Source organism: Chaetura pelagica, unplaced genomic scaffold (assembly GCF_000747805.2).
Source record: "Chaetura pelagica isolate M959 unplaced genomic scaffold, ChaPel_1.0 scaffold117, whole genome shotgun sequence".
Taxonomy (NCBI): Eukaryota; Metazoa; Chordata; class Aves; order Apodiformes; family Apodidae; genus Chaetura; species Chaetura pelagica.
Genome location: NW_009954185.1, coordinates 2,456,478 through 2,477,186, shown reverse-complemented (window position 1 = coordinate 2,477,186; position 20,709 = coordinate 2,456,478). Strand labels below are relative to the sequence as shown.

Sequence of the window (20,709 nt, the reverse complement as noted above, 5' to 3'; positions counted from 1 at the left end):
AATTATTCCATGTCATCAGGCTTGCAGGAGAAACAAGTTACACAAAAAAGTTGAATTTTGCGGTTATAATTACATTGTGTTTTGTTAGCTCTGCTGTGTCAGGCAGATTCTATACCTCATCAAATCCTCTATTGACATAGCAACGCTGCCTGAAAAACTGCAGTCAGAAGTACTGGCCATACAGTTGACTTCACGAGTGGATTTTATTTGCACAAATACAAAGATAAAGTTTTGACAAGTGGTGTGACACAAGAGACCAGACAAAATGGATTAATACCTCAAAAATAATATCGAAACTTGGTCTAGATGAAAAGCGAACCACAAGAAACAGACGTAGCTCTGCCATAGATTGACAGATGACCTTTTAGCCACACCACCAGCTGCAACACACTATGCAGATGTGCTACTATTCTTGTAATATTAAGATAAAATTAATATTGCCACCTTTAGAGGACAGCACGATTATTAGTAACTGATTTACAGTGATCTGAGCTCTGTAAGGGAAACACAAATAAAAATGCTACAATATGATTAACTCAGCAGTTTTCCTCCTATTTTTTTTTGGCTGGAGTTACTACGTGGAGAATCCAGCTTTGCTGAGAATGCCAGGTTAAAAGGCAGTCTTTAAGAGACAGTAGCGAAATGGTCAAAGTAAAGTGACTTGCCTCTGGTACCACAATAAACCAGAAAGGGAAAAATCCCTCAGTTTCCTGAGAATCCCTCACCAGTAGATTATTTTGCTTCCTCACATCAAGGTTCTCTGATGTACTTTAAGCTCCAAATCCTATTGCAGTTCAATCAGACTTTAAAAAAAAAAAAAAAAAAGATTCAGTTAAGCAGCATCTCTAAATGAGAAGTCTAATCTGCAGCGACAAGAGAAAATGAAGTTTATTTTTTACAAAGACCATATTAATCTAAAAGGTGCCTGTTTCTTATGATCCCAATCTGCATGAATGTTACTGTGCCCAATGTATAATTAATAGCTTAAACTTCACTTTGAGTGAAAACCAATTCTTATTTAGGTCTCAGTTCTCTGAGAACAGAATTGGTAAGGCAAAAAATGTCATCTTTAAAGTCATAGGCAGGCATATGAGCATAAATGATAAGCATTTAGATCTTTCTGTTCCACACTGCTACTCTGTATGTTGGTTAACTGCAAAGAAGTAAGGTAACTGTGCACATTACACTATTGTAGAGTTTGGATGTCATTAAAAATACATATGAAAAAATCCTTTTAAAAAATCCAATGCCTTAAAAAAAAAAAAAAAAAAAAGGCATATTTACAAATAAGCTTATAAATATCCTCAAACTACATTCTTTTGCTGCATTACTGCAACCTCTTGCTAACAGACAGATCAATAACAAAATAGAAACAAAAAAGTAAAACCAGAGAGCCCCATATTCTTACATACAGTCATGTGCTTTGTTTTATTAGGCATTTTGGGACACTGAACTTGTGACCCATAGCTCTAAAGGCAAAAGAGTAAATGAAAGGTTGATTCATCACTGTCACATAAGAAGGGTTGGTTTTGGCTTGCTGCTGGCATTGAGAGCTAGGAGTTATTTGACACAAGCTGCTTAACCCCAATTTATTTTTATACAACATCTTTCATGAAGGGCATCATAAAATCATTTTCAGGGGCACTCCTAAACCTATGGACAGATAAGAAGCTATGAAGGCAAGATTTAAAGGCAGATGTAGGTCTGTATGACAGGATGAGAAAGCACAGAATTTTTAGGAACAGCTGATGGCCCTCCAAGAAATCAAATATTATAATGAACAGGACAAGTGTAAGGGAGTGGAGAGCACATCCACAGCTGGGAAACCCAGAGAAGGAGGGTCTATAGATACATATGAAATTCCATAAATAGTGGTAAAAAATGACACAGATTGCGTTTTACTCCTCTCTTCTTCCAGGAGTCTCTGTCTCTCAAACATGGTTCTACCTCCTGATGAGCTTACACTGAACATCTAAAAAAGGAACTGCAGCAAATCAACTAGAGAAGTAACTAATGTACACCTTACGATGACAGAGGGGGCTGGGACAAGGTGACAGTGAAACCTGATAGCTTCCACAGGCACTCTTAGAAAAACTTGTGGGAAAAGGAAGCATAGAAGAAAAAGAAAGTCTGAAGGTTGAGGCAAGGCCAGAATTTCTGACTGGAAAACAAAATCAACTTAAAGACCAGAAAACAAATTACACTACAAATCACAGTATCACAGATGGTTCTAGTAGTTATGGACTAAGAAGCCTTCTGATATATTTTTTTTTTAATTTGGATATTGAAATCTGATATTCTACTTGTGAGTAAGATAGGAAGTGAGCTCATGGATATCTCTCCCTAGGAAAGCAATAATTGATGATGAAATCTCATGGTCCTGAGTGCAATGGTCATCAGCACACAAGTACTTTTTACTCACCTCATTCAAAGCTAAATGGGTTCCAGAAATTATCAAGTCTTTCAGGTGTGTCTGCAGGAGGCAGGATGAAGTGCTAATTAATGCAGTCCAATATAATAGTAAAGGAAAGCTTTTGACAGATCTTCACAATGTTGTATGGTTCACTAAACCTCTCTGGTCTGAGAGCAATTCATCATGTCACCGTTCTGGCTACACTTCATTTTTTTTCTGGATTACAATAAAGGAGGAACAGCAGAGTACTTATTGCCCGTGCCATCTCATAACTTGGGGAACTTCTACTGGCATTCACCCCTGAACGATTTCCAAATACACTTGTGGGGAAGAACTCTGCACAAGTACCTCAAATCACTCTGTTAGCAACATCACAAAGAAAACAATTTGAACTAGAAGGTAGCCCAAACACTGAAAAAAATTCATCTTGAGGCAACTCCGTAGGCCCTATTAAGTTACCTGAGGGATCATCATGGTCTGGTGTTTCAAATTTCAAGATACAGACTCTGATGACAAGGCAGAAGAAAAGGAGCTGCTAGTACAGCAGGGTATAGCATTACAAGCTGCTGAGGCCAGAAGTGCAGCTCAGTGCTTTCTGCATGACAGTGAAGGAGCAAAGCAAAAAATCTGAAAATATTATTGACCTTGTTTCTCTGCTAATGAGACGTGCAGAGATTCTGCAAGTGCAGGAATTTAAACAGCCCACTATTGATGCATTCATCCCAACAGTGAAAATGAAGCTGTTTAGAACATACTGTACGCTGTACTGAAACACTCTGAGCTCATCCACAATACAATGACTCATTATTTTCATTTTCTTTACCAATTAGTTTGAAATGAGAAGGGAGACTTGAAAACAAAAGAGCACCCTGGCCTTCTTGTATAATTAACAGATCTATGTATGACCTGTTTCCCCATTCAGTGGTTCTGGTGTTGTAATTCTCCACACAGCACCCTGCTGTACCAGCTCCTGCTTTATGGAGATTTGAAGAAGAGTTGGCTCAGAAATGTTCAAGTCTCCATCTTTAGTTGCCAAGCCAAATCCACCATAAACATTCCAACAATTGACCTGTGTAAGGGTAGAAGTGTCCAAGCCAGCTAAAGAGCAAAGCTAATTTAAACAGTGTGATACTTTCTCTCACAACTACATTATTTTTGTTAATCTAGCTGACTTTCTTTGGGTTAGTTCAGGTCATTTTTACACTATACTGCAAATATGACTGCTTCTAAAAATTTCCCTATCAATTATGGACGTATACTATTTTATCTTACACTTTCATGTCTCTAACAGATGAGCTGTGATTCCTGGAGTTCCAGCTTAATATGCTACCACAGAGACTACCAACTTCTCTCCTTCTGCTGAAAGTCACCATCCCCACAGTACAGCTGACAAGAGCTTGCATTTTAGCTGTTTCAACACAAAATCTGCTCACTTTTGCTGACAGCTGAATTTAAGCTGCCAGAGGGCAAGAAACAACCAGCTAAGTCCAGTAGTGCTTTCAACCACCACAAGAGTTTGCTTGAATGAATGCATATCAGAGCATGTACTTCCTTATTTGTAGACTATATACAAACAGGTCTTTCTGAATGTATGCATAATGTATTTTTCTTCAACTAGCAGTCAGCACCAAAGCGCTGACTTCATTTGTTTTACTACTGATGCAGCTGGATAGAAAGAAAAATCACCTGCTATGCAGCTGCATAATACTTTTTTCTCATCTCTTTGGTGATTTCCCCCTCTGAGGATATGCATACCCACTCATGCTGATAAAACTCTTATGAGATACTGGAAATAACAACATCCTCGTATTACAGATGAGGAAGACCAGAAGGACAAAGAAATGAAACAAATTATTCAAGGCTGCACAAAGCTTAAATAAAGGAGCCAAGATCTGAATCCCTGCACTAGAGCACACCATCATCTCTGTAGAATATTGCTACCACGTGTTCCTGTTTCAGGAGTTCCAGAACTATACACTGAGTGTTTGGAACAAATACTCTATTAACACTCCCTGTAGTTCTGTTTACATGGCACATAAAGCAGAATGCATTAAATGCACGGCTTATATTACACAATACATCCTCGATACCGTCTCTTAACGAGATACTTACTTTTGTAAGAATTCATCAGACCCACAAACATTTAGAAGGCATTCTTCCGGTATTGAGTATTGATTTGTGCAATGGAGGATCTCTACAATTAAGTTACGAGTGATACAGCCAGCTGTAAACAAAGATAGCAAGAAAAAAATTGATAGTAGCTTGCTGGAGAAATCCAGGTTATATTCTTGAGCAAAGAAAAGAAGCATTTCTTTCTAATTCCTAACTACTGCTGTAGACTAGCTCCATCAAGAGGAATTAGATCAAGCCACACCTGATTAATTTTTATTATTTAATTTCACTTCAAATACTCTATACTAAGTCACAGAATCTATGTCCTTGTAAAGCAAATTAGCATAACATGGTCTGATGCAAAAGTTGACTCTGTTGCTGCTCATGACACAAAAAAAGCTCCAGAAATTTACTTGCTATTGTTTCTGCTGTGCACGTTTTTAGCCATAACCAAGAAGTAACTTAATGCTGATACGCATCATATATATAGATATAATGCATATATGTTAAGAAGTTACATGTAAATTAATTCAAACTCTTCAGAAATACTCTACCATTTTGAGTATTTTACCCAGTGCTACTTCAGCTTTTTAATCCTTTTTTTCAACCCCACCAAAAACTTCCTTTCTGCTCATTTTAGAAGGGCTGATAAAAAATTGGAAAATACTATCTGCCTAAACTGGCATTCAGGTTGCAAACACATCTCATGAATTTTATCATTACAGGCTTGCAGGGCATACTCCACCAGTACTAATGCTCCAAGTCTGAGATACTTCTCTTTACCAGAAAAAATATCTTACTCTTCACTGAAAATTTTTCATATACTCTTCCAAGATGGTTTTGCAATGCAAAATAAAGTCTGTACTTCCTCCACAATTCTTAGGCAATTTAATTGTCTGTAATTGATAGCAGGAAGAACAAAGTAGACATTTTTTTTTCCATTTATGGTATTTCTTTACTGCTTCAAAGTTAAAAGCTAACATCCACTAAAAGCTCTTACTACAAGCTTTAAGTGAACTTTTTAATATAAAAACTGAAATTACCTACAGTTAAACAGAAATCCCCAGAAAATAAACGTGTAACCCACACTCATGAGTTGACTAATTTACACTGTTCCAGGTTCAGACAACTGGTTCAAACTGAGACTAATCAACAAGTTTGATGTGGTTTAATCATGTTCTGAACTACTCAGTTGCTCAGGAGCAGTTAATTCATACTGGCAAATCTGGTCCTGAGTCGCTATGCTAGTATTTTACAACAAACCTAGAAAAGCAAAATTGATTTTGCAGGGAAGCTTAAAGGAATGTGATACTGAAAAAACTGTCAGAGGACAACTGACATTTGCAGGGGTGGGGGACTGTGACAAAAACAAAGCTGAAACAAAACAGAATTGATTATCATAGATAGCTTGGGGTTTGCTTTATTTTTGCTTCCCCATGGAAGAACAAATGTGTGCATGGATTCTAAAGCTCCTTCTGAAAATTTTCAGTTTCTGTAGAGAGTAATTTTTCTTCTGCTCAGACAGCCTCTTTGATTAAACGTTTTCTAGCAGTCATAGAAACACAGATGGTTTGGGTTGTAAGGGACCTTAAAGATCACACTAGTTTTAAATGTCTATCCCTTTGACAACTCACTGTCTTAAGCAACTTCTCATAGCTGGTTTGACATGTAAAATGCAGGGCTCCTTTGCTAAATTTATACACACTGTGAAAAAGAAGAATGGTACAGAACCTTGAATTAAGATTATAACATGCATTTTTCCAGGTCACTAATTGGAAAAAAAACCTGAAACTTGTTAGTATAATTTGCACTCCACAGAACCATTTCCTTTCCTTGCTCTCCTAAATGTTGTTGTGTGACTGAACAATTCTTTATGTTCTTCACGTTAGATGGGAAAAAAGTGTACTCCCTCCCTGCCTCCCCTCTTTGAATGTATCTTCCTGTTTTCTTAGCTTGTAAGCAAGTTCAGGATAGGGACTGTTTCTTATATCCCCTTCAGTTTTAGTTGGGCTTCCTAAGGTGTTTTTGTAAATAAAGTTATACAGACCAAAAACTGAATGATCTGTAAGGTGAACAATGGTCTATGGTAAAATATTTGTCAGTAGTTCAGACTTCTGCATTAAAGGGAATTAAGTGTTGACCTCTCGCCTAGTGACAGAAGTGCTGGAAATACTACCTTCTAGTCCAAGCAATCCCAAGCACTGATATAGACTGGGCAGTGACTGGCTTGAGAGCAGCCCTGAAGAAAAGGACTTGGGGGCATTGGTGGATGAGAAGGTCAACATGAGCTGGCAGTTTACACTTGCAGCCCAGAAAGCCAATCATATCCTGGACTGCATGAAGAGAAGCATGGCCAGTAGGTTGAGGGAGGTGATTCTCCCCCTCCACTCAACTCTCATGACACCCCATCTGGAGTACTGCATCCAGTTCTGGAGCCCCTATTACAAGAAAGATATAGACATGCTGGAACAAAGGGTCACGAGGATGATCAGAGGGCTGGAGCACCTCTCCTATGAAGACAGACTGAAAAAGTTGGGGTTATTCACTCTGGAAAAGACTCCAAGGAGACCTTATTGAGGCCTTCCCCTAACTTAGAGAGGCCTACAAGAAAGCTGGTGAGGGACTTCTTAGGATATCAGGTAGTGGTAGAACTAGGGGGAATGGATCAAAAACTAGAGGTGGGTAGATTTAGTTTAGATGTTAGGAAGAAGTTATTCACCACGACGGTGGTGAGACACTGGAACAGGGTGCCTAGAGAGGTGGTGGAAGCCCCCTCCCTGGAAGTTTTCAAGGCCAGACTGGATGGGGCTCTGAGCAACCTGATCTAGTGGGAGGTGTCCCTGTCCATGGCAGGGGGTTGGAACTAGATGATCTTTAAGGTTCCTTCCTAACCCAAACAATTCTATGATTCTAAGAGTCTTGAGACTTCAGTCCATCATTTCACAGAATCCACAAAATATTGATTCAAGATGATTCAACCTACTACTTTGACAGCCTTTCCAATAAATATATAGCTGGTCCCAATACAATTAACCAAACTTGTATGAGTTAATGTGGAAGTCTTGGCTAATATATTGATGAAGATATATTTTTAAATAGATGTTGACTGACATTCTGTAGAGCTTTGGTTTTTCAGCTTTCAACTTGTCAAACAAACTAATACTTAGCCTGTTATAGCTAAATAACCCCTTGACAGCTGAGGGAAGATTACTAAAAAGACTGCCACTTAATGAAGCAGCACAGGAAAAGAGGAAGGGGAAGGGGAGGCACTTATTTTTAATATATTACATTTTTGCTTATGTGGCTTACGAGGTCAAAACTGTCACTGCTGGGATAAAAGATTCTCTCATTCAGGACAGACACAGGATGCAGTGGAGCAGTGGCAGCTTCCCACAGGCACTAGTGACAGAATAATTCAGTAGGTCCATCTAACTCCAGCCCCTTCCCAGAAGAAGGTTAAAAAAAAACAACACCTCCAAGGATGGAGACTTCACAGCATCCATGGGCAACCTGCTCCACTTCTTAATTGTTCTCCTTTCCTTTACACCCAGTTGGAATTTCTCTGTTTCATTAAACTGCAGCCTTGGGTGCAGAGGAATCTTAGTGACTACAGACTTCTAAGTCTTGGATTTAGAAACAAAGTCAAGGCTGTGAAAAGTTCCACCACTTTATGAGGACTAGGCCCTCTTCTTCCTAAATTCCTTCTGAATCTAAGTCTGAAGGCTGGCCCACTTGAAACTGCCAAAATTGGTCCCAGCTGCGGTTAAAGAAAGTAGAGATCTACACATTAGCTATGTTCAGTATTTAATATTATTTTAATTTTACAGCAAATGTGCTGGACATGTTTAACAAAGTATGTACTCAAGAATTGTGTAAGGCTTGTCCTCCAAGTATCCTTCCAGATAACAAATGCATTTTGTTATCATCTCAATGGAACAGAATTGTGGAAGGATATAGAAACCTTAATCACTTACCGTGTTGTGTAAGAAGCAGAGGATATGGTGAACAATCTGTCCAAATGCTGATTCTGAACTTTAATTCACCAAGAATATGGTCTGGGAACCTTGTTGCAACACTCCAGATTTTTCCAGTGTTTGTCTTCATGTCAAAAGCAGGATAAACATTTCTTATTCTGAAAAGAACATGATGAAATTATGTCTAAATAGGCATGCAGATCAAAATTCTACAAGATATAAATAATAATAGTACATAGAGAGCTGATAGGAATAAAACACTACGCAGAGAGGAAAAACGTAGCAACTCAAACTTTGTTTCCATACATTAGTGAGGTAGTTACATATTAGTGTGCATATAACTCCATCTTGTATTTAATAGGAAAACTACCGGCAAAATCTTCATGAACTTCACAGAACCAATGCTGAGCTTTACCTCAATGAAGCCAGAAGGAGTTTAAACATACACTGCAGTGTACTGTGATGCAAATAACTTGAGCATAGAAGAAATGAGGTGGTCGAATAAGAAAGCTTTAACATTAAATTAGCCAAGATCACGTGCACAGACAGCTGTGACTAATGGTCAAAATGAATATAGCAACATGCTTTCAATGCAAAATCTTAAGAAGTTCCTATTTTCACCATGCATCAGAATCCAGTCTGAAATCCTCATTACTAAAACCCTGGGTGTTCATGGAAATGTCTGTAGAGAGCAATAACTGCTACAGTCATTGAGTTGGTCTGATCTAATATACTACTATCTATAAAATATATTGCTCCTCTTCCTTCCAATTACCATAGACCCGCAGAAACTAATTTCTCCTGAGGTACTATTTCCTAATGAACAGTGGTCACAGGTATTATGGATGTCAGCTGAGACTAAACTTGCTTTTTAATCAAATATACTTTGCAGCTGCAGGTAAGGGTACATATTGTACCAGCTGAAGCTTTACATTTCACTAATTGGCTTGAATTTTTAGTAGCTAAACTCAAACATCCTGTACTAAGCATACTACATTCTGTTTGTTAGTTCAAGCAGCATTTTGTAACTTCTGTGCTGGCAGCACTTTATAGCATCTCTGATGACAGCATATTTTGAGCCACAGTTTCTTGCACATTAATCTCTTCATTAGTATGTTACCTCCTGCCTCAGGGCTGCCACCCAAGTCTCTTTAAGAAAAGTATGAACTCCTCTTTTATGCCATGTATTTCTATAGCATGAGAAGGAAGAAAAGCCTTCGCTTCCAAAATTAAGAAATGAACTGCCTCGTTGGTTTATTATTATGAAAAGCCAGGGGGCATTGTGTTTCAGTGGGGTAGGAGGAAATGAGGCTTGACAATACCTCCAGTACATGAAATAGATTTATAGTAATAGTAAAAATCATTATACTATAGAGGCTGCTTTGGTGACCTATATAATAGATGTCAGCCTATTTCCTTTGCTAGCAAGGTAGACATAAAGTTTTCCTCTATCACCAAATTCAGTCTTGTAACCTGTTTCTGTAAAAATGTCAAGGAGTGAGTAAGACTGGGAACTTCACTACCCTTTCTCCAGCATCAAGTTAATGGACTATGTACACACATGGGGCATGAATCACCTCCTCAACTTAACAGCAGTCATTTCAAAACTAAGCAAACCTCATCTCTCACTATCTATAGTCTAGGATATTGTGAGGATGCAAATTTGCTTTTTATGCTTTTCAGATAAAAATGCATTCAGTTCCAGGAAGTGTTGTTCATTTATGACTATTATCTTCAAAAGATTAAAGGGCTTCTGGCCTGAGAATGTGGGCAAAACATACCCATCACTACATTTTGAAAGTTTAGGTCTTCCAGGGCATAACTACAGAAGTATTACATTAAGAAAATAGTGTGCTGCTTGCTTTCTCTGCTACAACAACTCAGTGTATGGAGAAAATACTAACACTTATAAAGATTTGCTATTTCACAACATTACGTAATTCTATGTATTTTTCTGTGGCACAGAGCACATCCTTGAAGTCAGTAGGAAGTGTAGGAACTCTGCATTTTGCTGCACTGAGCCCTGATACTATCACATTGGCATCTTCTGGTATGAAACTCGCTTTAGGATGTGTTTTGGAATGACCCAGGGATGACTTAAATATAGCTATGTCTATAATTGTAGAAGTAAGCTGATAAAGGGGTTTTGAAAACTGCTTTGTAAGTGTGTAAAACGATACGTTGCAATTATAGATTGCTACCTGTACAAATATTACCTAGAGAAAAACATGATGGATTTCTATTTGTGCTACATGCTGGGGGTGCAAGTCTGCATGACACAGAGTTCGAAATATACATCTTGCCTGTGATGTATAAAACTGCCAGTTACCGAGATTCTTTGGGGACTGGAAGGATACTCATTTGGCAAGACTGAATATGTTAGTTATTTGCAAATTTATTATTTTTTTTCCTCTTTTGTTAGCTGTGACATTTTCTCCTAAGAATGCTTTCCCATGTATTTGATAGAAGAAAAGCAAAGTTTGTTCTTATTTTCTTTAAGAGAGTATTTGTTACTGATGTACACTAAACAAGTTACTGCAAAACAGGAACAGATTATTTCTATTAATCTTTTCAGCTCTATGAATAAAAAAAAGTTATTCAGAAAAAAAATAATCAATAGAAAGCTTTGCCTATAATGAGAGTGCAAAGTTAAATGCAGAATGCTTGGATTTAAAAAAAAATCTGGTATCTGAAAGCCTATCATGTGTAATGTGCCTTCATGCATCTGATGTTAGTAGAATTAGATTGGGGTTCAGACTGATGAAGTGTGGAAAAAAATAAAACAGACGTATGTGAATAAGCATGTCTTGAAGCTGACAATCCACCCCATATGAATATATAAGATATTCAATGCTAATATCAAGGCAACATGAGACTAGGGTTGTTGGTTTGTTGTTTATTTGTTGTTGGGATTTTGGTTGTGGGCTTTTTGTTTTTGTTGGGGTTTTTTGGTGTTTTTTTTGTTGTTTTTTTAAGAGAATCAGACTTGGCTGACCTTGACTACAATCAATTCCTTAAAGATTAATTAAAAAAAAAAAAAAAAAAAAAAAAGCAGCATTCCATTTTCCAACAACATTTCTGGGTTGCACTTTTGCTAACAACTTGATAGTTCAATCAGTGAACATCTACAAAGGAAAAGGAAACACACAGATGGTCTAAAAAAGTATTTCTAAGAGCTCTTGGATTTCAACACAATTTCTTATTCCAAGAAAGATTAAGTAAAAAAAGTTCTATCCCATTAAGCCACACTATTAACTGTAAACAAAAAGCAAAGGAGTTTTTGTCGCTTAGTATGTCTCACTTTTCATCATGACAGCACATAGTAATTCTGTTCTCATCAATCAGTTCCTTCAATTCTTTTTTGTGCTTCGAGCTACACAGGCACTAACATTATCCAAGACAATTGTAGACAATGGATCTTAAGTTTCACACACTATAAGCCATCAATACTGAAGAGACAAATGTAGTTGTCACTAATAAAGAGGACAACTCAGGGTGAATTTTTTAAAAAAAATTAATATTCCTTTGTGAATTTTAATCTTTAAACAAAAATTAGGAGTGTTTCCATATTGAAGTAGATATTGGAAGTATAGCACTGTTCAGGAATATAGGGATAACCAATCTAATTAATATATAGTGAAATGTCATAGTTGACTGAATAAATATTTTTTTTTCACTACTTACTTCTCCACTGCATTGCAAAAATCAACTGTGTTTTCATTACTTCCTTGATTTGCTTCAACCAGCTGGATAGACCGACCTGTAGCCTGAAAATACCAAAATGACACCAGAAGAAACAAAGCTCAGTTATTTAGATAAGAGAAGAAGGTGCATAGGGCCAAACTTCACATTTGGTTCCATGAGAAGTACCTTTCATACCTTATCATCCCTCCCCTGACTTTACAGAGTTCCAATTGAGCAGAAATAATCCAGTTTTGACTGCAATCTAAATGCTTTCAGAGAAAAAAACCCACAAAGACACAAAGCATCATATACCCTGGGTTTAAAGATTATTTTTTTCCCATCTGTGCAGAGCAGAAGGAATTCCAGACAAAGCTTTCAAAATTGATTTAGTGTCAGAGCACAGACAACTCTAGATGCAGGAAATGTATGCTCAGTTTACAAAAGAGAGAGAGGACAAAACGAAGCTTACACTGCACTGAGTTTTAATCCTTATTTGCTCTCTTTCCGCCCTGGAATGAAGCTCACTATCCCTTCAAACTCCATAAACCTGTCAGCAAAGTCCCCAAGACAGACAAGAAGTAGTCAGTGTACTCTGTTAAACCTGAAAAATTCCCAGATACTTCCTCTAAACTTGGAGAGTACAGGTCTGAGCCACTATTTTGGATCAAAGCACCGCCTTGCCTGTTTGCTGTAGTAGAACTTCAGTCAGAACACTACCTCCAGGATACAGCTTAACACTACTGTACCTGCAAGCCCATTCTACTGTTCTACATAGACACATGTACAAGGCTCAACTGAGACACCAACTTTTAAACCCCTTCAGAAAGAGAAGCAACTAATGACATAACACGGAAGAGGAAAATAAGATATGGTGAGAGATGTATTTCATAATAATTTATACAGAAGTTTGTAAATTTATTAATATTTTATTTTTTTTTTTAATTTTTTTTTTTCCTGGACAAGGAAGTGCAATATGCATGAAAAGATGCAGACTGGGAAATTTATATATGACTCCAGTCTCCACTCATTGCAAATAACTGAGTGTAGTGAATGAGACAGCAAATTGAGTATGGAGAGAACCAATGACAACTATTTTTTCCCATCTGCAGATTTCTTACACAATGCTAATCAAGTCACCTGCACCGTCCCTCCTAAATATGAACTCTAATAGTGTATCTCTCATTTCTGGAGCATCCAAACTGAAATAATGAGGTATGGTCTGATGAGTGGACTTGGGTGAAAAAGTGAGCAGCAGCCAAATCTACTGGATGTTTTTTAGGCTATATTTCAGTTTTCTTTCTAATGTGGACAACAATAAAATACCTTTTTATAGGATTTTATGAAGGCAGTTCCTTTAGTATTTTTGAACATCTGATTTGGTGATGACAAAACCAGATAAAATTAATGTTTCCTTTATTACACTGGGCATATTCATACAACCACATCCAAGAATCAGAATGACATTATTTCAGCAATGTAAATATTTCACCTTGCATACCTATAAGCTATCTCAATGCTAATCTCCATGTTTCCATTTCAAAATTTCCATTTCACTCTGTCTACAGTCTTAGTTCTCATTTCCTGCTCCACAGATGCATCATTTACTCATCCTAAACCTCAGCAATCCAGTCTGTGCTCTTTATACCTTTCTTTTGCTGTGGTACTCCACTTTCCCAACTGTTCTGACAGTCTTACTTGGCATCAGCTCTTGCTCTTCTTGCCTTTTCCAAAACTCACAGTCTGGTAGTAATGAGTTACCTTTTTTTTATTTATTTATTTATTTTTTATTTTTTTATTAACACATCACTCTCTCAACTTGCTTTCATTCTTGTTTTCCTTTCATACCATCTGAAGGTTCAGTTGCCAGCCCCTTGTCTTGGCTCTCTTTCTATCCTGACATGGCTGTTTCTCCCTACAGGAATTCCTGTGGTCACACAGATTTTTCTGCTACAAATCAATTCGCTCCTCTCCCATTTCTTCCTCTTCTAGCTAAACAGTTCAAATACTTCCCTGACTTCATCAAATCCTCCCACACATTCAACCGTAGTCACCCTTGACTCACTCATCTCTTCCTTCCCCTGCAATTCTCTCCTCCTCCATCACAGAAGCATTTATGTCTGTTCTTATATGCCTGCTTCATCTAGAGCTTCTGCTTCCCATATTACAATTTAATCTCCCCCTTCTCATTTGTATCCCACTATTTTCTACTCTTCTCATGAGAATGCTTGTTCTTTTCATCATGATGCGAGAATGCTTAGTTTTCCTATCACAAGAAAAAAAACAACCTTTTGTCTCCCCACCTATTCATCCCCTCCTCTTTTGTATTCATCACTGAACTTCCAAAATGTGGTGCCCAGGATTAGTCTTAAGAGTTTCTGTCCTCAGATATATTTCCCCCTGCTGCCTCCCCATCTGTCTTGGTCTGCATATGTTTACTATTATAGTTCTCCCTATGCACAGAGAAACAAGTCAATCAAGTGTCTCTTCCTCTTTGCTTATAATACTGTGATTACTGAGAGTTAAAAGCAGAAGGTGAACCTAAACCATCCTTTAATATTCACAGTGCAGAGGTATCCTGTAGGCTATTTCAGGATTCTTATAATGATTCAGAATGCTAACAGGGACTAGAGGAAAGTGAGGATTTATCATTTTCTTTTTCATTCTCTACGTCAGGATTTCGAAAGAAGGAAAATTAAGAGACATAAAACATTAGAGAGTCATGTGAATCCCATAAGACCTCGTTACTAAAACCAGCAAAACCACAGAGCTATGGAAGGAGGAAAAAAAAGATAAAGTATTTGCTTCAAAAGGGCAGCTAAAGACAGAGTCTATATCATAGGATCCAGCTTCCACAGTTATAGTAGATATGTCTATTTTTAGAAAATAATTATATATGCACACGTAAGTACATGCAGAACACTGTATGTTACATCTCTCAGGATCAGGATATGTCAGCCAAACTAGACAGAGACAATCTGGCTCACCATAAAAACAGATTCAGCATAATCATAGAATGCCAGGTTGGATACACTGTTATTTTGAATCTCAGGTTTCATACTAGCCTATACAAATTAGTTCTCTTCTCTCTTTCAAGCACATTTTACTCTACATTTCTGTACTTACCCCTCTGTGGTTGTTTTATGAATCAATGGACCATAAACTGAGCCAACGGGAGCATTCTAGACCATAATCTAGATTGTCTTCTGATGTAAAATGGCAAGTTTTCACTAGAGTCAATGGAGATACTTAATTTTATACTAGGTGAGGAACTGGCCCTACTACTTTAAAATGAAGTATTTTTTTAATAGGTAGGTTGCAGAAATGTGTTGACATTTTAACTATAAGTTGATTAAAACATGAAACAGGTAGGACACACATTCTGCCAGGATAAAATTCTCATTTTATAGTTATTCAGAGTAGGCATCTTCCCTTGAAAAGCAGTTATTTATGGTCTGCTGAATTCTCTTCTAATGTTAGAATCAAAGAATGAGGATGCTCGGAGGTTTTCATACTGTATAAAAATCTCTTAATCAATCATGTGCTATTTGTTTCAGGGCATAAGCCTTGTAAAGATAAAAAACCACTGTGTGAAATTTTGACTGGCAAGAAATCTAGTTACACAATTATTGAAAAAACACACCTGACACTTCCCTGCATCTCTATCTTTGGAAATAGTAAAGACCAAATAAGAACTGAATTAGAAGTCTCACCGTTGCTTTTGGCCAGCTGAATCATAAGATACATGACAAAAACTCTACAGAAGCAAAAGCTTTTGTTTCCCCCAAGACACAATTCTTTTCTTTTTTATCAGGTCTTTAAATCAAGTGCTTCTAATCTATGCTGCATCAGTGCAAGTGAATACACAGTGCAAGATATAAACAAAAATCAAGAACTTTACTGTTAATTTGAGAAAATGTAAATACCTCTCTGTCACGTCCAGATCTGCTGGGCCACGTAAGACCTATTTCGCATCTTCCGGAAGCATCAGTTAAACAGGCTTCCCTATTTCCACTTCCACCTCTCGCTTCTTGTCCAAATGGATAGTTGTCTAAGAAAATGGGGCATTGAGAGTCTACATTGTCAAAGCCCAGCTGAAAACTCTGATTTCTGTTGCCTCTTTCCACACTTGAATCAAATACGTTTGTGACTGGAGTTATAGTATTCCCTCTGTACATTTCTCTCTCTTGACTGTATGAGTAGGGATCTGTCAGAGAGAAATCTCTGTAATCAGATAGTAAAGAAGATCTGAAGCCAATTGTTGGTGACATTGTACCTTGTTGCCAGTGAGAGTCAGGATTTCCAGGGCAAAGTTCACCATAAGCAAGTAGAGGCTGACCACAAAACTGCTGGTCAGGCACATTCAGACCAAAGACATCTGATGGAAAATACATTTCTTCATGATGATGTGAATGTGATGAACCATAAAAAAAAAATTCATTGCTGACTTCATCAACTATTCGATCGAATCCTAGATGAATCTCTCCATCAGAGCCAGAAGGGCACATTGGGTAAGATGTGCAGTCCCCAGCCTGTCCTTCATGAAATTCATTGTGTGAGAAAGGCACCATCCCAAAGTATGCCATGGCTGATTCTTCTGTTCAGTTTTATTAATCCTCAGGGAAGTCTTACAATAGTTCCAAGGTCAAGAGAGTAATGTTCAGAATTGGAGCAACATACCCCCTGAAATGAAGCAAGGAATAAAAGTTAAACCCAAAAATACCTACTATCATGAAAGCAGTAGACTTCTCTGGTCTTTTCTGGCTTTAGAGCTTTCTACACTGGGTGGAAATAGTTTCTTAATCTGAAGCTTGAATATTCTTTTGCCTGATGCTTATTTCTAGACATTTTTTTTATTATTAAATAACAATAATAAAAACAGTAACACACCAGCATCAGGATGCCTGAAACAATTTATCTAAATACGAAGATATTAATTCTGACAAACATCAAAGAACCTTTGCATTGTTTCCATTATTTTACACTTGTATAGCATAGTTAATATGTAGGAATAAAAAAAAACCACAACAAAACACAAAAGCAAGTAGGGAAGATTTGTAATAATGGTTGCTTTAATGTCAGTTTCATTCACATAATCTTTTTTTTTCTTTTGCTTCAAATTTCTTCATATTCTACCATTTTTCACCCTAGTGTAATTGCATGAAGAAAATGTATAGGTCAAAAAAAATAGAAGACACGGATTTCCAATTAGTAACTAAAATCTTATACTCCAAGAGCTTGGATATGGCATCTATAAAGGAAAGCAAATATAAATACAAAATTCTTTCTCTTTCTTTGCTTTTCAAAACAGATACATCTTCAAAGCCTGAGGTTTTATCTTTTCAGTTAATTAACAGGCAGGGGCATGAGCTTCTGCAGAAGCTCATCATCATGTGTGCTGTTACTAACAAACTTCCTAATATGATGTTGACATGTGGCAAGCAGTCCTGCAGTTCAGATGGGCAGCATGTACTGGAAACTGCTGTCAATAGGCATGTGGGTATGTTTTAGGAATAGAGTTTAGTTCTAAAACCAAAATCTGTTCTGGGCCACACACTCTCAAGGCCTTGGCCTGTTTAATTTACTGACACAGATGTAGCCTAAAAAACGCAAATGATACAGAATAGCAATACTACATAAAGTACACAGTTGTGCTGGATACTTTATCAGAGATAAGAAATAGAAACATCTGATTTAATAATTCAATTAGAAAAACATGTATTCTCTAGAAGGAAAAAAAGCTACCAAGATAAAAATTGTGCTCTAAAATCACTAAAGCTTAGCTCCACAAACAACATTTTCCAGTATGTCCTCAAGATCTATACCGTATTTGTTCAGAAAACAGTGTCTTGCAATAAAAATCTGTATTACAGCAGAAGGCATTCATCACAAGTTTATTTATTTTTGTTTTATTTGAAGTCTAACTGTAGGTGGCACAGGCTTCTGTCACCCACAGTGAAGAATGAGAAATGAAAAGTTAAATAGGCTGAAATGAAATATTCAAGTTAGAGGTTGAACTACTCTTCTGAGTGCTCAACTTGGTGATTCCAAGTGTTGTGTGCTTTGGTTTGCTCTAACTGTTTTGGAAGAAAAAAGCATTTATAAAGTGACAGTAAGCCAGATCGCCAGAATGATGCATACTGCTTTGAAAGGTGAGCTAAGCATGATATTCAGTTAAGGTCTCTGCACTTCTCTCTTAGAACAAATCCTCAAGTTCACTATGTTGTTAGATTAAGATGACAATCTTTTTTTTTTTTTTTTTTTTTTTTTTTTCAGAAAAATTAAAAGCCACAGCAAAATATTTTTAAATTACTATCCTAATTTATAACTTCCTCAGTTTCTCACTTCTACAGCAGTTAAATAAAAATAAGAAAGAAAGAATATATCTAATAAAGCAAGAAAGAACACCTTTCATTATTATTTTTTTTTTCCCCATCTTGAAAATTGGAATGTTTCAGGAAAAACAGAAAATAAAAGAATGGTTTATCCCTCCAGGCTCATATTTCTTAATAGAGTCTGGTTAGCTGAAAGACTGTAATAGAGAGACATCTAATATATAATATTATGATACTTTTATATATATATATATGACTATATATAAAAACTATAATAATATAAAATACCTTTTATGCCATTTTAATTGTTTCTAAAATATTTTATTTACATTTCAAACAGCTTCTCTTTATAATGATATATGAACGTCTAACAGCTAACCTTGCTTATTCATCACTAAGTCTTTTGTGTAGTATCTTACATTTCTCTGACAGATACACAGAGCCCAGCTCCATCTACCTGTATATGAATGCTTATCTCCTGCACTCTCCATACTGTTCAGGAGAAGTTGGTCAGTGGCATTCTGCTCAGTGGGCTGGGAAGTCAGCACCATGCAGTGGGTTCCCTCTACCAGCATGGACCACATCAAAAGGAGGGCCTGGCAGAAAGCAGACAGCTGTACAGCACCATTTGTAGCACCGTGTCTCTTCTATATAGGCTTGCATTTAAAAATAACTATTTAGACTGGGAACTCAGCATTGCCATGTTGTAAATCTCAATTGTTTACATGCTACCTGCTAGTTTGGTTAGTAAGGACAGGCTCTGCATTTGGGCCAACTCCTCATGCTTTTAAAAACAGCATATAGGGTTTGCAAAAAGATCTGGCTCTTTGCCAACCACTTGTATCATGCAAAGGGCATTTATAACACTGAATTTTCAAAAATTACTAATGAGGCAAAATGTGTAATATTTTTTAAAAAGTTAAGTCTTTAGATTAATTTTCTTTGCCTTGTGGTTAATTGTCTCTGCCTTGGAGGGTTTGGCTTTTTTTCTGCTACAGCTACGAAGCCCTCCTTTTCTTTTTAAATGTCAGCCGTGTTCTCACATAACCATGCAGGTATGAGATCAGAAGTTTTAAGGGACAACAAATGCTGTAAAATATTAACTACAAATCAGAAGATTTGACAGCACAGCACAACGCTCACAACATTGTAGCACCGTCCAAGCACACAAAAATGCTTTCCTTACTTCAGCATGCACATACATTCTAGTATAAAAGCTTGGTGCACTGAGCTCAATCTTCCCTTTCTCCTGGAACCCAGGAGGAGACAATTGGGCCACTTGGCAAGCAATAAGAGTATTTGCTGCAACTTCTTACCTGAAACACATAATTTGTGAGAAGAATACACAGTCTCCTATGCCTTCCTGGTCACAGGTACATTCAGATGACCTATGTGCTTTCAGTATCAAGGAGGTGGAACTTTTTTGTCAGAAGCTTTCTTTCCTGTTTAACCAGTTTACTGAGGTAATGATTCTTTCCCTTCAGGGAAATTTCAAACAGCAGTAACAATAAAAAGGTAGCACCTTATCTGCTCTCTTTCTCAATTTGGGAACACAACCTTTTTTCTTTTTTTTTCCTGTTTCTTTTAAACATGGTGGTAGATGATCTCATGCTTTCAGTACAAGCACCAAACATGCTTAAAATAACAACTTCTCCAAAGACTTCCTTCTTAGACTTCTGCATAAGAACAGGATTCAGAAATTTTACTCTACTGCCTCTTCATGCATCTTTCGTCTATCTGTGCTGGTGGTGTGCACTTTGAAAGGAGCTCCTAGCTCTGCTCACAGAAGAGGATGGTACAAATCTTGTATAGCAGAGAGGCTCTCTGGCTTTGGCTCCACAGCACACAGAGCTGGGATAGTTAATGGGAAAAGCGACACTCCTTCATGCTGGTGTATTTCCCAGAGACTGATGAAGCCTTGCCCCTCTGCAAAGGGCCTGTTGAAGAGCTGGAGTAAATACAGCACTGGTCATGAACAACTTCCTAGATCTCAAGGATCCCAGGGTCCTCCATAAAAGGGAGCAGCAGAGGCTGCTCCAGGAACAACAGAGAGGGAGTTCCCTCAGGGACTATCTGCATCCACACTTCATACCATTCCTTAAAAAGGTATAAATTGCTCCATCAAAGTGACTCTTCAGAATTCATATAAAATCCCAATCCTAGTCTAGTCTAACCTCCAAGGTTGTTACAGGCA

General features: G+C 37.3%; 1 protein-coding gene across 1 annotated transcript in view; it reads right to left on the bottom strand.

Moving 5' to 3' along the window:
- The window catches only part of PIK3C2G (phosphatidylinositol-4-phosphate 3-kinase, catalytic subunit type 2 gamma), a 198,604-nt gene extending 181,838 nt beyond the window's left edge, over window positions 1-16,766 (bottom strand). Inside the window, 4 exon segments of the mRNA XM_010002943.1 lie at window positions 4,526-4,637; window positions 8,500-8,657; window positions 12,184-12,266; window positions 16,107-16,766. Of these exon segments, the coding sequence (XP_010001245.1) occupies window positions 4,526-4,637; window positions 8,500-8,657; window positions 12,184-12,266; window positions 16,107-16,766 (1,013 nt within the window).
- Window positions 16,767-20,709: the final 3,943 nt, after the last annotated feature.